At 31.3% G+C, this 16,107-nt stretch overlaps 1 protein-coding gene across 1 annotated transcript in view; it reads right to left on the bottom strand.

Annotated features, from left to right (window-relative positions):
• Positions 1 to 1,288: 1,288 nt before the first annotated feature.
• The window catches only part of LOC127729783 (serine--tRNA synthetase-like protein Slimp), a 28,831-nt gene continuing 14,012 nt past the window's right edge, over positions 1,289 to 16,107 (bottom strand). Inside the window, exons 8-17 of the mRNA XM_052237682.1 lie at positions 13,886 to 14,027; positions 12,618 to 12,644; positions 12,045 to 12,120; positions 11,537 to 11,614; positions 10,698 to 10,747; positions 9,283 to 9,389; positions 7,935 to 8,028; positions 6,562 to 6,645; positions 3,153 to 3,221; positions 1,289 to 1,383 (exon numbers count right to left, since the gene is read on the bottom strand). Of these exons, the coding sequence (XP_052093642.1) occupies positions 1,324 to 1,383; positions 3,153 to 3,221; positions 6,562 to 6,645; positions 7,935 to 8,028; positions 9,283 to 9,389; positions 10,698 to 10,747; positions 11,537 to 11,614; positions 12,045 to 12,120; positions 12,618 to 12,644; positions 13,886 to 14,027 (787 nt within the window). The 3' untranslated portion in view covers positions 1,289 to 1,323. The remainder of the gene's footprint in view (positions 1,384 to 3,152; positions 3,222 to 6,561; positions 6,646 to 7,934; positions 8,029 to 9,282; positions 9,390 to 10,697; positions 10,748 to 11,536; positions 11,615 to 12,044; positions 12,121 to 12,617; positions 12,645 to 13,885; positions 14,028 to 16,107) is intronic.

The raw sequence follows: 16,107 nt of genomic DNA, 5'->3' as shown, positions 1-16,107 counted from the left end.
GCTGAAATGTTGAGTTTTCTAATTGCACATGTTTATGAAAATATCACATTTTCTGGAAGATTTCAACACCAAACTAAAATGTTATGCTCCAAAGATTTGACAGTACACTCTTTCTTACTGGGTTATCAACAGCTAACACATAATTTCACTCAGAGACTAGGGGCTGTCTTGAACTTGCAGTGAGTTGTGGGCATTTGGTTGAAGTTGAAGGCCTCATTGTCTTTTGGATGAGAAACAGCAATAAAGGCATTGTTTCTCTGCTTTTCAATAAATCTGGTGTGTATTGGATTTTGAAACATTAATTAGTACTCCATATCCTTTCTTTTCATTATTGCTTAATGTCAAGTAAGTTCAAGAAGACTTGATAAGGAAAACTGACTCTTTTATGAAAGCAATGATATGGCACAAAATATTCCCCTTTTGTACAGATCTTTTGTTGAAAATGTGGAAATTGTGAATGTTAGGATCCCTTTTGATCATGGTGGTTGTCTGAACTGATTGTTACTAAGTTATGTGACATCTATGATAAAAAGGAGTCTAATTTTCATACATTTTATGACAACAACATTTCAATAAACAAATGTAACATTTTTCAATTTCATTATTTTCTGACTTATTGTTTCAAAGCTATGCGACTTAATCCTAAGTCTATCCATACACTGATGACAGATGACCATAGATATCAATTTATATCATGGCCCCAATCTTGTCCTCTTTTGTTCATGTATGACTTTTATGGTCACAAGATTTTATTTGTCATGATCAAAATAACAGGTGCTACTTGTGAATAAACCTATTTTTTATGTTGTTAGACTGCTTTCTCATTGATGTTTACACATCTCCTTTTATTTATAGTTCAGATACAGTCTACCACTAGCCAATTTTGTTTTCGTTGAATAAACAGATTCTATTTGTTACTTTTGTACTTGTGTTTATTCATGAATAATTTAATTTTGGATGTAACACGTCTTCTGATTGGCTGAAAGTGTTTTGTCTATCAGCTCATAGACATAATTTTGTCAAGTGACCGTGACATCATCAACGTTTTTATCATGATTTACTCCTTTTTAGAATTAAATTATAAGGAATGACTGTAATATTTTTTCTGCCTATTCAAAATAACATAAAAACTGTGGTGCACACTTTTAAATAACCTGTGACGCGGGTTATTTAGTGTGCACCACATTTTTTATGTTATTTCTTCATAGACAGAAAAAATATTACAGTCATTCCTCAAACAGATTTGTATAATAATGTGGTGTTCTTTGTTTTGATAAGCCACACATACTATAGCTTAAAAACAACTTTTTATTTATCTAAATGTCATTTAGGATGTATCCAGTATTTGTCCAGGAATTCCAGATCAGGAAAACTGTATGTATCCTACATAAAAAAGAAAATATAAAATAGTGTAAGCAATAGCTGACAAATTAACTAGCATAGTTTAACTGATAAGATTAAAAAGATGAAACATATTTTGAATACCAAAAAAAATAGAACTTTATTGCGAACCCAATGAAAGTTTTCCACAGTGCCATCTCTATCTTGACCAGGTATTTAAACTTTTGCAAGTTCACCTGTCCTATTGAATGAATACAATAGCAATTTTTCTCTGTGTAGTTTATTCACTGGGACCTTTAAATTTCTTCTAAGAGAAATCTTTCATTCATTGATTAAATTACCTGTGTAAAAAAAAATTCTTATATATAGACAAAAATACTTTTTTTATACTCATTAATTGTGTGTGCTGATGTATTTATTCAATATTAATAATATATTTTCATTCAGTTTAATATAAACATTGATTCAATCATAAAAAGTTGATTTCTAACAAAAGTTTTATCAATGTTCCTATTGAAATTTGATTTTTTTTTGTTTAGTTATAGAATACATTTAAGAAGATCTTAATTTGAAACATCATTATTTTCAAGTTCTTATTTATGTCAAACAAATTTTTTTTTAAAAGGAACAATGTTGAAAGTTTTGTCAGAAATCAAATTTTTATGATTGAATCTATGTTTATATTAAACTGAATGAAAATATATATTATTAATATTGAATAACTACATCATCACACGCAGTTAATGAGTATAAAAACAGTATTTTTGTCTATATATAAGAAATTTTTTTTACTCAGGTAATTTAATCAATGAATGATAGATTTCTCTTAGAAGAAATTTAAAGGTCCCAGAGAATAAACTACACAGAGAACAATAGCTATTGTATCTATTCAATAGGACAGGTGAACTTGCAAAAGTTTAAATACCTGGTCAAGATAGAGATGGCACTGTGGAAAACTTTCATTGGGTTCGCAATAAATAGTTTTAATTTTTACAACTGTTATTTCAGTAAAAATAGGTATGTGTACTGTAAACGTGAAAATTTTCTTCCAGGAGTTATTTTTGCTTATTTTGAGATCTTGTAAAATACAAAAAAAGTACCACACATGAATAGTTTGTACAAAACAACAATATTGAGATGAAGGGAGCGCTTTTTTTCAAGGTAGGAATTTAAAACCCAGGCTGAAAGTTTACGCATGGATCTCGCAAAATTTCCATGTTAACAGTATTTAGCCATGGTAAACATTAATATTTGTTAGTAACTGACATTCATTAAGAAAAAGTTAGACATCATTTATCAATAGAATGCAACTTACACTTTAAACAATTACAGATCTTTGGATGTTTCTACCATAAGCAGAAATACTGTAGATTCATTAATTTTCGTGGATTAAAGAAAAATGATATTTTTGTGGATATTTGATTTTGTGGTTTTGCTAAAGTCTGCCTACAAGCCTAAAGAAATTTTGTACTTCATTTAACATTTAAATTGTGGTTCACCTGGACCCATGGAATCAATGGAAATTGGTCTTCCACAATTAACAATGAATCCGCAGTAATTAACAAGAAAGTGCTAGCAAAAAAATAATTGCTTTTGTAAGACCTGATTTTGCGTTTTTCATAAATAATTCAGAAAATTAAAAAAATATGAGTAAAATTTTTAAAACTATACACAATGTATGTAAACTTTTACATCATCATTAAAAGACAATGTTGCAAATATATAAGTACCTAATCAATACTCATAAACTAGATATTTTGTTCCTGCAATAAGCACAATGGTTTCATACTTTATTTTTTGTTGTTATTTACCTGTTGTATAGCACCATATTCTATTAAAATGGCAATTAACCTGGTAACATCTAGGGCCTCACAATGAACCTGACAAATATAAAATGGTTACTCTTAGTTTCTAAAATCTGTTTTGATGAAAAGTAAATTGAAAGCATGTTACCATAAATGCAGTGTTTTAAAATAGAACCAATGCATTATAATTATTTACTGGTGAAATGACAATAACACTACTCATTACCAGCAGGTTGTTGAAAGCCTCTGAATTAAAAGATCACCAAAGATGTGGTAGTTTTTTTTTTGTTTTTTGGCAATGGTTAAGCTATAATAAATCAATGAAATTTGACAGTTCAATATACATAATATAAAATCTTGAAGCTATATGACAACTGATTAAAGTAAGGAGTTCATAAAACTAGAGGATCTAAAGAGCCTGTGTCGTTCACCTTGGTCTATGTGCATATTAGACAAAGGACACTCTCCAACATTGTAAACAAGAACAGAATTCATGACAAAAATCTCTGTTTTGTTGATCTTGTATTGCTGATCATTTAGTCTGTTTAGTTTCTCTCCATCTTCTTTAGTTTTTGCTCAAAACACAAAAGAGGTTAAAACAAAATCCTAATTTGAGGGCAATCACTCCTATAAAGAGTGTTAGTTTATTAACTATATCAGCAAAATTTTACTATTTACAAAATCTATTATAATTTTTATCATATAAGGCAAAACGCAAAATAAACTGTTATCACAGAGATATGTCTCGCCTTTTTGTAATTTTGATAATGCAAATGTTGAAATTAAAATAGCAATACTTTAACATGTAAGTTATGCAAATATTCAAAGTCAATGAACCATGACTGAAGGTACATGGCTAAACAATCTCCATGGAATGAGATGTACCAATGCTAATACAACTGCATACTAAATACCATTGACTTATTATAAGTCGTTCCCTTTAAACAAACCTAAACACAAACATTAACTTGTAAACTATGTAAAAGTTTAAAAGTCAATGAACCATGATCAGGGGTGGGGCTATATAATCTCCATGGAAACAATATTTGCAAATGCCAATAAATTTGCATACCAAATATCATTGACTTAACATTAGCAGTTCATCTTAAACTGATACATGTAAACTAAGCAAAAGTTTCAAAGTAAATAGACCATGACTGAGGGGGCGGGCCAAATATTCTCCATGGAAATGAGATGTGCTAATGCTTATACAACTGAACACCAATTAACATTGGCCTACCACTAATGGTTCCCCTTGAACTGACCTAATCACAAACTAATACATGTTAACTTAGCAAAATTTTCAAAGTCTATAGACCATGACTAAGGGGGCGGAGCCAAATAATCTCCATGGAAATGAGATATGCCAATGCTTATACAACTGCATACCAAATATTATTGACCTACCACTAGTGGTTCCCCATAAATTGACCTAATCACAAACTAATACATGTAAACTATGAAAAGTTTCAAAGTCAATAGACCTTGACTGAGGGGGCGGGGCCAAATAATCTCCAAAGTAATGAGATGTGCCAATGCTAATACAACTGCATACCAAATATCATTGACCTACCAAAAGTGGTTCACCATGAACTAGACCTAATCACAAACTAATACATTGTTGACGCCGTCGATGACGCCGGAAACAGCATACCTATGTCTCGCTTTTTGACTCCGTCAAGGCGAGACAAAAAAGGGCAATAACTCCAATAAGAAGTCGTCAGACGATTTCCACCATATGTCTAAATTGCAGATAAATTTTGCTTATTTAAGTTTCTATCTATCTATTATAATTTTTAAGATATAAGGCAAAAATAAATGTGGATAGTGTCCACATGTGGACACAGATGATGCCCCCGCTTGCATATCATATAGTTATAAAGGGACATAACTGAAGAACGGTAAAAGTGACGCCACCCTAATTTGAACTTGATCTGAGTTTTGTGGTAATAAGCATTGTGTGTAAGTCTCATAACATTTGGTTGAGGCTAACTTAAGTAGAGAACAGAAACTAAAAATTCAGCAATTTTTCTATTTGTAAACATGCATAACTCTAGAACAGTTGTGTATAAGTTTTATAACATTTGGTTGAGACAAACTAAAGTTAGAGAACGGAAACTAAAAATTCAGCAATTTTTATGTTTATAAAGGGACATAACTCAAGAATGTTAAAAGTGTCGCCACCAAATTTCGTACTTAATCTGTTTTATGTAGTACTAAGCATTGTGTATAGGTTTCATAACATTTGGTTGAGGCAAACTAAAGTTAGAAAACGGAAACAAAAAACTTGTACTTGATCTTAGTTTTTTTGTAATGAATATTGTTTATAGGTTTCATAATGTTTGGTTGGGGCAAACTTAAGTTACAGAATGGAAACTAAAAATTTTGCAATCTTTCGATTTATAAAGGGGCATAACTCAATAATGGTTAAAGTGACACTATCCAAATTCAACTTGATCTGTGTTTTATCAGTGGAAGTCAAAATTAAACATTGCATTGTATAAAGCATTGATTGCAGTTGATTCAACTATAATCATGGACAAAGGAAGATAACTCCAATTTAAAAAAAAACTTGATATTTAGAAGAAAATAAAAATTTTGCAATTTTTCCATTTATAAAGGGGCATAACTGTAGAAAGGTTAAAGTGACGCCACCAAAATTCAAACTTGATCTGTGTTTTGTGGTAATAAGCATTGTGTATAAGTTTCATAACATTTGGTTGAGGCAAACTTAAGTAAGAGAACGGAAACTAAAGATTTTGCAATTTTTCCATTTATAAAGGGGCATTACTCTAGAATGGTTAAAGTGACGCCACCAAAATTCAAACTTGATCTGTGTTTTGCGGTAACAAGCATTGTGTATAAGTTTCATACTATTTGGTTGAGGCAAACTTAAGAAAGAGAATGGAAACTAAAAATTTTGCAATTTTTCCATTTATAAAGGGACATAACTCTAGAACGGTTAAAGTGACACCACCAAAATTCAAACTTGATCTGTGTTTTGTGATAATAAGCATGGTGTATAAGTTTCATAACATTTGATTGAGGCAAACTCAAGTTAGAGAACGGAAACCAATTTTGGGACGTACAAGGGTAAAACTTAATGCCCCCACCGCTACGGTGGGGGCATAAAAACGCAAAATATTGGTAAAAATCGTCATCAGAGGGCAATAACTCTAATAAGGAGTCAACTCACAATTTCAATCATGAGACTTATTTGTAGAACTTGTCTTTCCTTTGGGCCAGGTGAGCTAAAAATTAGAACAATAATTCAAAACCCAATTTTACACCCCACAAGAACTAATGCCTTTTTTAAATAAAAATGCATCATATAAAGAGTTTTCAAGTTTCTTTTCTTAACGCTTTATACTACAGTATGAGCTCATTGCTGTGCTTAGTGCTTATTAATATTTACCATATAAACAGGTAATGTTCCTTTATAATGCCTTGTCATTAGTCTTCTGCTGATATAGTCACTCACCATGGAGACGGAGGAGACCTATAATACACAAAATATTGCCATATTTTATATTTGAAGATGTTAGTATCATTTTACATGAGTTGGCATAAAGTCACAATGAGCAGTGATGCTAGAATAGAAACTTACTTTGTTGATACAACTGTTTTCAATACTTTTCATATAGTTTAGTTGACACCCTTTTTCGTTTATAGGACAACTTTACAAGCCTTGGTGCTATTAGAGGGTTTGTTGTCGGAAATAATGTTTGGTTTATAAGGAGACTTGAAATATTTGCGCAAGAATTCCTGAGTATAACTGTTGTGACATTACATCATGTCTCATTTTGCAAAACACTTGATATAAAAATAAGGAGATGTGGTATGATTGCTAATGAGATAACTATTCACCAGAGTTCAAATAAGTGGATATAGGCAATTATAGGTCACTGTACAGCCTACAATGGGAAAAACCCATACGGTATAGACAGCTATAAAAGGCCCTGACATGAAAAAATGTGAAACAATTCAAATGAGAAAACTAACGGCCAAATTTATAACAAAACAATTTACAAAAAAAAATATGAACCAATGAAAACCAGTGAACTACAGGCTCCTGACTTGGGACAGGCACATAAAGAATGTAGCAGGGTTAAACTTGAGTATGTTTTCGTTGTGAATGAAAGTAATGAAGTAGGAGGAAAAAAGGAGATTTTCCAATCCTAATATATACACTGTATATAAAAAAAATATTACAAATAAAACACTTGAGAAAAAATCTAGCTTTTCTTCTTTTGGTTTATGGCCCCAAGTTTGCTACAAATGGTTTGGCTATTCTGTTTAGACAAAATCTGCATGGTGATTAGTTCTCAATATTTTGCCATGAGATCAAATTAAATCAAACAAACACTAATCATCTTTCTTTCTATTAATTAGTACATCACATAAATTTTTTAATATAACAGTCAAATTAGATGACAAGGATCCATTTTTACTGTACTGTATATTGCTACACTGTATTGTAAATTTTAAGTGGATTCCAGTTAAATAATTGTATTGCTGAAGTAAATGAGTCACATGGTGCCAGTTAACAGCAATGCTCACAGCAGTACTTGCCATTCCAATAACTCAGCCTGAATAAATAATAAACCATGCCAAATGATTATTCTGCTTGGAAAATATCACAGTCCCTTGTATTTTGAACAATTTTGCTGATTTTTTTTGGGGGGGGGGAGAAAAAGTGTGTTTTGCTCAGGAAACATTGATGCACTTTACAGAAGTCTTTAATGGGCATGTTCCTTTGTTATGACAAAAGGGTTGTTGTTCACTTACTTTTAAATATTTATGTAGAGACTTGGCCCAAAACTGAATTTCAATTCTCATTTCCTCAGACCTGTGTAATAATGGTGATGATATTGTCACTAGTCTGAAACAACAAAAATAGGAATAAAATCAAATTAGTTTAAATGTTAATCATAGCTTGTTTTTGTCCTAAGTACACTCCCCTTTTTCTCTTGCTGTGCTACAAAGAAATGAAAATCTAATCACAACAATACTTTGAAATGCACAATTGTCAATGTTTACAACAATTCTGTCAAATTTTGTTTAATTATTATGTAAACTGTCAAACTTTGTTTTTACGTCATATATTTTTAGCATGTGTAGAAATGACAAAATCTTTGATTTCCAATGGGAAACCAACAAATCATTCTATACAGCTAACTATTTTTTGGAAGTGATTCTGTGAAGTCTCTTTCTATTCCTGTAAACACTGAAGGAATGGTAAAGTCAGTCTTTTGCTTAAATCCGATTTCAACCTGATAAAAAAAAATTAGGTATACACAACTATAAAATGGGTGAAAAAATCTGTTGAGTTTTGTTCCATTCCAATTTAAAATGTAAAGGCTCCGTGTTAAAAGGCTGTACTTTTGACCTATAATTGTTAACTGTTTATACATTGTGACTTGGATGGAGAGTTGTCTCATTGGCACTCATACCACATCTTCTTATTTATATTTTGTATAACAAATATTCCAAAACATACAAATTATGATATCCAATGCATGATATTGGAATCCACCAAAATTGATATGCTAAATCAAAGTGATTGTGAGCACTGAAGGGTAAATTGCAAACTAAAAAATAAACATTGCAACATATAGTTGTTTCAGCTACAATTATGTATAAAGGAAGATAACTTCAATTTTAAATATTACTTTAACAATGACATATAAATTGATATTTTTAGAACAGTAGATTTATGTTCCATGAACAATTTGTGTAAATTTCTTGACAGGTATTGTTATACAAATGTGCATTATTTTGTAACTTGAATATCTAAGTATATATTTCATTGATAAATTTCATGAAATTTTCATTGGTAGGATGTATAGATTGTGTTTAATGCACTATGTTTTGTATATATCAAAAGCAGTGATCTAATCTAGAAAATTGACAACTATCAAGCCAGCCACATAAGGGTTTTGATTGCATGAAAGCAATCTACCCCAACAAAAATACATTTCCCATCAGGAGGTGAACAACTACGTATATATACTGTACATTGTACTATTAAAGTAAATCAAATAACTTTTGTTCCGTTATTGTGTAAACTTTTGGGTTAGAATCACAGCTTTCTGTACTGTACCAGAATTAAAGTACAAGAAGTAAATTAACATACCTACATGGAATATTAAACTGTTTGTATATATTCCATAAATTATTTTTCTCTGTCTGAAGTAAGCTGTCACATATTTCCCAATCTCTACACATAGAAAACATGTTAACCTGCAAAATATTTCAATCACATTATCATTTAGGAATATTGAATAAATATATATAGCAAGAAACCATACATTGTAATAATCATTCTGAAGGGGATTAAAATCCACCCAGCTTCTATTCCCAATACTTAACACGCTTAATGCAAGTCATGCACTTCATGCAACCTGCATTGATATAAGAGTTGAGTTTTAAAGTTTCCTTTAAATAAAAGATATTCAAATTCAACAAAGTAATACAAGATTAAACAAATTAAGGGAGAGCATTCAGCTTAATTGAGGTCTGGAGCAGGCATGTCAATAACTGCTAGTAGTCCTTTGTTAATTTATGTTGATCATTGTCATTTTGCTTAGTTTCTTCTGTTACATATTTTAACATCGGACTAGGACTTCTTTTAAACTGAGTTTTACTGTGCGTATTGCTGTGTGTTTATTTATTCTACATTGGCTAGAGGTATAAGGGGAGGGTCGAGATCTTCCAAAACATGTTTAACCCCGTCGCATTTTTGCACCTGTCCCAAGTCAGGAACCTCTGGCCTTTGTTAGTTTTGTATGTTTTTTTAATTTTGCCTCATTTATATGTTTCAGAGTTTAGTATGACTTCTATGTTCTCTGAACTAGTACACATTTTTGTTTAGGTGCCAGCTGAAGTCCGCCTCCGGGTGTGGGATTTTCTTGCTGTGTTGAAGTCCGATAGGTGGCCTTGAACTGTTTTCTGCTCTTTGGTCTGGTTGTTGACACATTCCCCGTTTCCATTCTCAATTTTATGTTGTTCATTTTTTTTAAAGCTATATTGTCTTTCCTAGGGTTCCCCAAGGGTGGCTGGGAGATAGAAATATGGTTACTTTGGTCTTTTTCGGACCGGCAGTAAAACCCTTGCTAAAGTGGGGCATCCGTTTGGCTGTGCATGATGTACAAGTATGCAGCGACGTCCTATCAGAATGGGGACGTTAAATCTGATGCCTTGTGTAAAGCAAGTGCCATGCTCTCTGTGAGTCAAGAACCTTTGCGACAACTCTTTGAGGGGTCCGTAGGTGGCCTGTTGCAAGGCAAAATTTCTGCTCCTATTCAATATACCCTCATTTTCCAGTGTCAGTTCAAATTTCTCTGACCTTCATCCCCGCTGGCCTCTATTACAGGATCTAATAATATTTATTGTTAATTTGTTCTCCTCCTGAACATGCATGAATTATTTGCCACTGGACTTTAAGCAACCAACAATCAATCTATCTTTCCTATGGCTTGCACTAAATTAAGAACTTTTATTTCCAATGAAAGTGTTTCTTACTAGTATCCAAACCATCTGTTATCTAACCTTTACTGACTGTGTGGCATGAAATAGTCCTGAACTATGATTCTGTGTTTCTGAAAAAAATCAACCCAAAGAAAATAAATGGTCTTCTGGAAATAGTGAAATGAAACTATTTGACTTGTCAAAAAATATAGCAGTTTTCATTTCTTTTAAACATTTCTTTTAAATCTTGTCAGATAAAAAACATATCTTTGTTCGTCTCATTTCAATTTCTTCATAGCTAGACTTTAAGATTTTTATATTTCTTGACACATGGTTTGAACACTTATCTATCATTGAAAACCATAGGCTGATCTCGTTAATTTTTTAGTTAGTTGATTAGTGTTCTTGTTTTTGCTGTCCCAGTGACCTATTACCCAAACCTTGTTTTATTCATATTTGTATAAAACTTGAGTAACATGAAACTGAAGTCTTAACTTTATTATACAACTGCCATTTTAACAGAAAGCAATTAACACTTAAATCTTTATAATTTTATGTCTAATATATCTCTTAAAAGATGTATTTAATCATTTATCTGAGTGTATATAATCAATGTAACATGAAAAGTACTACAGCATTGTACACAATGTTACATTCTGGAAACATAAATACCATAAAATAGAATACATGAATAAGATATGTAATTTTTGACATAGGACTTCCTATAAATGCTTTATAAGATATAACATAAACACATTTCCTTGTTCTCATAACACAATGATGGAATATAACTTTATAATTTTGTCCTTTAAAGTATGAACTAAAAAATGAAATGATATACCAAATGTAAACAAGTACAAAAGGATTTCAATTTTTCAATTGCCTACAGATTAATTAATACAAACAAGTTATTTACATACCTGGTGTGTAGCTCCGCCCACAAGAAAAATATTTTAATGGTTCATTTGTTAAGTTTATCCTACTTTTTGCTACATATGCTGAAAAAAAATTAAACTATTTTTAAATAAATAAAACATTAACAAATAAACATTACTATTTAACAGAACATACAAACTTTACCAGAAACTTGAACAATTTTCATTAATATATATAAACCAACAACTCTTTCCCAAAACTCATTTCCTAAATAATGAAAATTCATTTTGACTTTAAAATTATACTATGTTAGGAAGAAGAATTGAATCTAGACAATCAACAGTTAACATAGATAATTTTGCAAGTCATAAACCTCGAGCCAAATGAAGACTTTTTATTCTTTAACCAATAATTTCCAGAAAATTGTGACTGTTGTTGTGATGTAAGGCAGGAACGGCGGTACAATGACTTGCATGAAAACAATGTTCTTTAGCACCATATGTGAAAATATCTTTCTTGTATATCCCAACACTCAAAAGTAAATCAGCATACCAATAAAAGACATTATGGACATCCCTGCCAAGTAGTCATCTGAAGGATTCTCAGGTCTTTGTTTCAACTTTAAAACCTAGAAATTAAATTAAAATAGAAGATAGTAAAGCTTATAAACTAGTCAACTCCTCCGCTTTTGAATGTGCATTCAGTTGCTTTTCAATTTTTGTTGTTTTGCTGCTTTGGTATTTGGTTTTACAATCCTTTAACCTTGAGAAAGGTTATTCTATAAGTGTGGTTTTCTACTTTATTTTTATTGTCAAGATAAGCTAATGAATCTTATTCTTACAAATAATAGATATATTTGAATGTTTAAACCCCCACATTCTTTATGTGCTTTGTCCACAGTCAGGAGCCTGTAATTCTGTGGTTGTCATTTGTTGCTGTTTGCCATATTTGCTTTTTGTGTATCGATTTTCATTTATATTGTTTCACATTTTGTAATGTCAAGGTCTTTTATAGCTTACTTTATGGATTACATCCACATCATTTGGTCTTTGTTGGATAGTTGTCTCATTAGCAATCATACACCACCTCTTATTTCGACAATGGGAGGTTATATTTCAAACTTACCTGCTCAGACTCTATTCCACAACCTTCCTACAAAATATAATACATGTATAGCATTGAGAAGAAAATTAATATGCATCAAATAATGTATAAAATATTCTAAAGCATAATTTAAAACGTAAATTTCCAAAAATATTATTCTCGGAAGACATCACTATGAGATGTAAGCATTAAAAAAAACAATAATATTTATAAAATCAACAATTTAACAAAAAAGAATTAATTATTGTCCTCAGTTTTTCTAAGCATTCCTGAGGAATGAAAAGAACGAAAAGTTTTTTCCAATGTAGTTAATTTGATATGTTTCATTTTAAGCTGAATGGAGCAATTGTTTCAATTGTCATCCTTTGTTATTTCCAAGATGCCTGGTATGTAGCATTGTAATCCATCTGTTTATTTTCACCTTTTCTGATTTTCTATTTTAATTTTTTTTTCTATTTGTCTACCTTTGACCAAATTACTCTCATCTATTTATAATGTCTTGGTTTCCCCCCTTTAAAACTGGCTGAATCATTCCTGCTGAAAAATATAGTGACTGAGTGATCAATTCCAGTGGATCCTCACATACAAAATAAACTGTGATTATTTTCTGATTGGCACCAAGAGTGACAATTATAAGAATCTTATGGACATTAGAGCTATTTTCCTAATGCTTGTAGTTTAAAGGTTTGGTTGGCTTGCTTGCTTTGTTTGAATAAATGTTTGCTCAAGCATTGTAATTAAGATTTACATGACATTGGATTGATTTCAAGACATTAAGGAGAAGGGACATTATAATATCTTTTTAAAACATTATGAAGTTTAAAAGTAAACAAAATCCTTAATGTAAAAGGAATACGGAATATGTGCCTGTACAACTCACATATGTGAAGACACATGCCACACTCGCTCTATCACATTTCCATGTTCAGGGAACCATGCAATCTGAGTCAAAACCCTAGTTTGGCAAATATTTTATCAAGTTCACATAACAATGAACATGTGTACAAAGTTTCAAGTTGATGTGACCACAAATTCACAGTAAACTACCATGACCAAAATCCTTAACCTGATAAAAAATCTTCAACACACAGGACTGGAAAACATAATGCCAACCTTCTATAACAGACAGGGCCTACAAACAATGAAACTTAATACATATTTACAAGTTTTAGCTTATGATCTATGCCTTTTTATTGGCCCCTAAGCAGCCTTCAGGGATTTATTTGTGCTGTTAACAAAAATTGAAATTTTGTAGACCATACCCTTTTCATAGGTTTTTAAAATCTTACCACAATCAGAGATTTAAAAAATTCTGGACATGTGAGTTGTGTATAGCCATCATGTCGTAATCCTTCACAAAAATAATTTGTTAAAGCGTGTTCCAGCAAAGCCAAACTGTCTTTAAAATAAAATGCTCTGTTTCCTACATTACTGAAAAGAAATATTCAAATATTTAAAACTAAGGAGAACAAAATATGCTTTATATATTTGGTTCACAATTTTTTTTTAATGTACTGTCATAAACCTCCCATAAAAATATTATTAAATCTTTTTTTTTATCCTTTAAGTTGGATAATTTGTTAATACTAGACAAATCATCTGCCCACTTATAAATCCTCCAAGCACAAATATTTCAAAATCAGACATTCAAACATTATTATTCTTGATGTAGAGTGGGTGGCGCATATTCGCCGTGGACACATTTTCGCCGTTTTTGCAATTTTTTCTGTAAATTTCGTGTGCCTTTACCCAATACTTGCCTAAATAGATGCTAAACGCTGTTTATAATGTTCGAACTGTTGATATTCCTCTTTACCCCATTTCCAATGTTATTCGCACATATAAAGAAATACGCAGGTGTTTTTGAACGATTTTGGCAATTATGTAAAATTTATATGGCACGCATGCGCAGTCATCAAGTAAATATTTGTTAGAAAAATCGTATAGGAATGATCTCTCAAGCTAATTCATGTAATTGCAAACAATTGTTTTTATAATATACAAGGAAAATGAGGATGGTCATATCATACATTGCGGCGAAAATGTGTCCCCCATGGCACAAGAACAACTTAATTTCCTCTTGAGTTTGCGTTCATCTTTAAAATATTTAACTAATGTTTTGAAGAGAATTCCTTTATCAAACATTTTTTTCATATAGTAAACTTTCTGAAACCTACAAAAAAAGTTTCAAATATTCGAAAGTAGGTCGGATGTAGGTGGAAATGAACTAATTTTGCGGCGAATATGCGTCACCCACTCTAACTAGTTCTTTAAGTTATTGAAATCTTCAAAAATATTTTTTTTTTAAAAGATTTTGAATTACATTATACATTTCAAATTGTATCTTTGTCTATACGGTACATGAACTCCAGATAATTTGTTACTGAATTTAAAAAGTAACCATCTAAAATTAAAAGTTTATTTAACAAGGTAAATAACAGGTAATGGAGTAGAAGAATTGACCATAACAGCAACGTGTCAAATGTTCTGTTCATAACTCTTTACAATGTTGTTTAAAATAACTGCACTCACAAACAATTTCAACCTTGCATATTCTTTATGTGCCTGTCCCAAATAGAACAGTTGTTGTCATTGGTTCATGTGTGTGATATTTTTTTTTCCTTCGTAAATTGAATTGTTATAAATTAGGCCGTTAGTTTTTTTGTTTGAATTGTTTCAGATTTTTCATGTCTGTGCCTTTTATTGCAGACTATAGGGTACGGGTTTTTCTCATTGTTGAAGATCGTATGGTGGCCTATAATTGCTTACTTCAACTTTATTTGAACTCTGGTAGAGAGTTGTCTCATTTGCAATCATACCACATCTCCTCGTTTTTTATATTAACATAAAAAAGTTCACTATGGACAAGTGAATTTTATTTGTATTTCACTGTAAACAGGATGGACTGTGCAATAAGTATTTGTACAGAGACCTAAAGGGCAACTTTTTTTCAAAAATTGATAATCAATAACTGGGGAAAATTGTCAGTTTGTATAACAGTAAGAAAAATATCATTTATGATTTTTTTTAAATATCTACCACATATGAATTTGGGAATTTCAAAGATTTAGGTTTTGAGGATTCATAGAACTCAAATAGGCTATATTTTGGGGCCCTTTATAGCTTGCTGTTCGGTGTGAGCCAATGCTCGGTGTTGAAGGCCGTACCTTGACCTATAATGGTTTAAGAAAAAAAATGAAATTTAATTTATTTTTACAGCACAAATAAATGTGCATTAGGGAAAAATGTTTTGTCTTTTTTATTTTGTCCCTCCATTATTATTAAAAAACAGTTGCAAATTTAATGCATATTAAGGACAAGAGCATGTTAATGTGCTATGAATATGAACTCTGCTTTGCACTTGACTGACAGGGGTAGCAGGATTTTTAACATGCTAGTTCACAAGGTTACAGTTGGCAGGAAGACATGTCAACCTATGCGGGAAAAATTAATATGACTCTGGGCCAACCAGTCTGTGTTCTAATTCTAAAATGTTTTGTGCCTAGCAGAG

The sequence above is a fragment of the Mytilus californianus genome, unplaced genomic scaffold, assembly GCF_021869535.1.
Source record: "Mytilus californianus isolate M0D057914Y unplaced genomic scaffold, xbMytCali1.0.p SCAF_2, whole genome shotgun sequence".
In the NCBI taxonomy this organism is placed as follows: Eukaryota; Metazoa; Mollusca; class Bivalvia; order Mytilida; family Mytilidae; genus Mytilus; species Mytilus californianus.
This window is presented reverse-complemented; position numbering and strand designations above follow the sequence as displayed.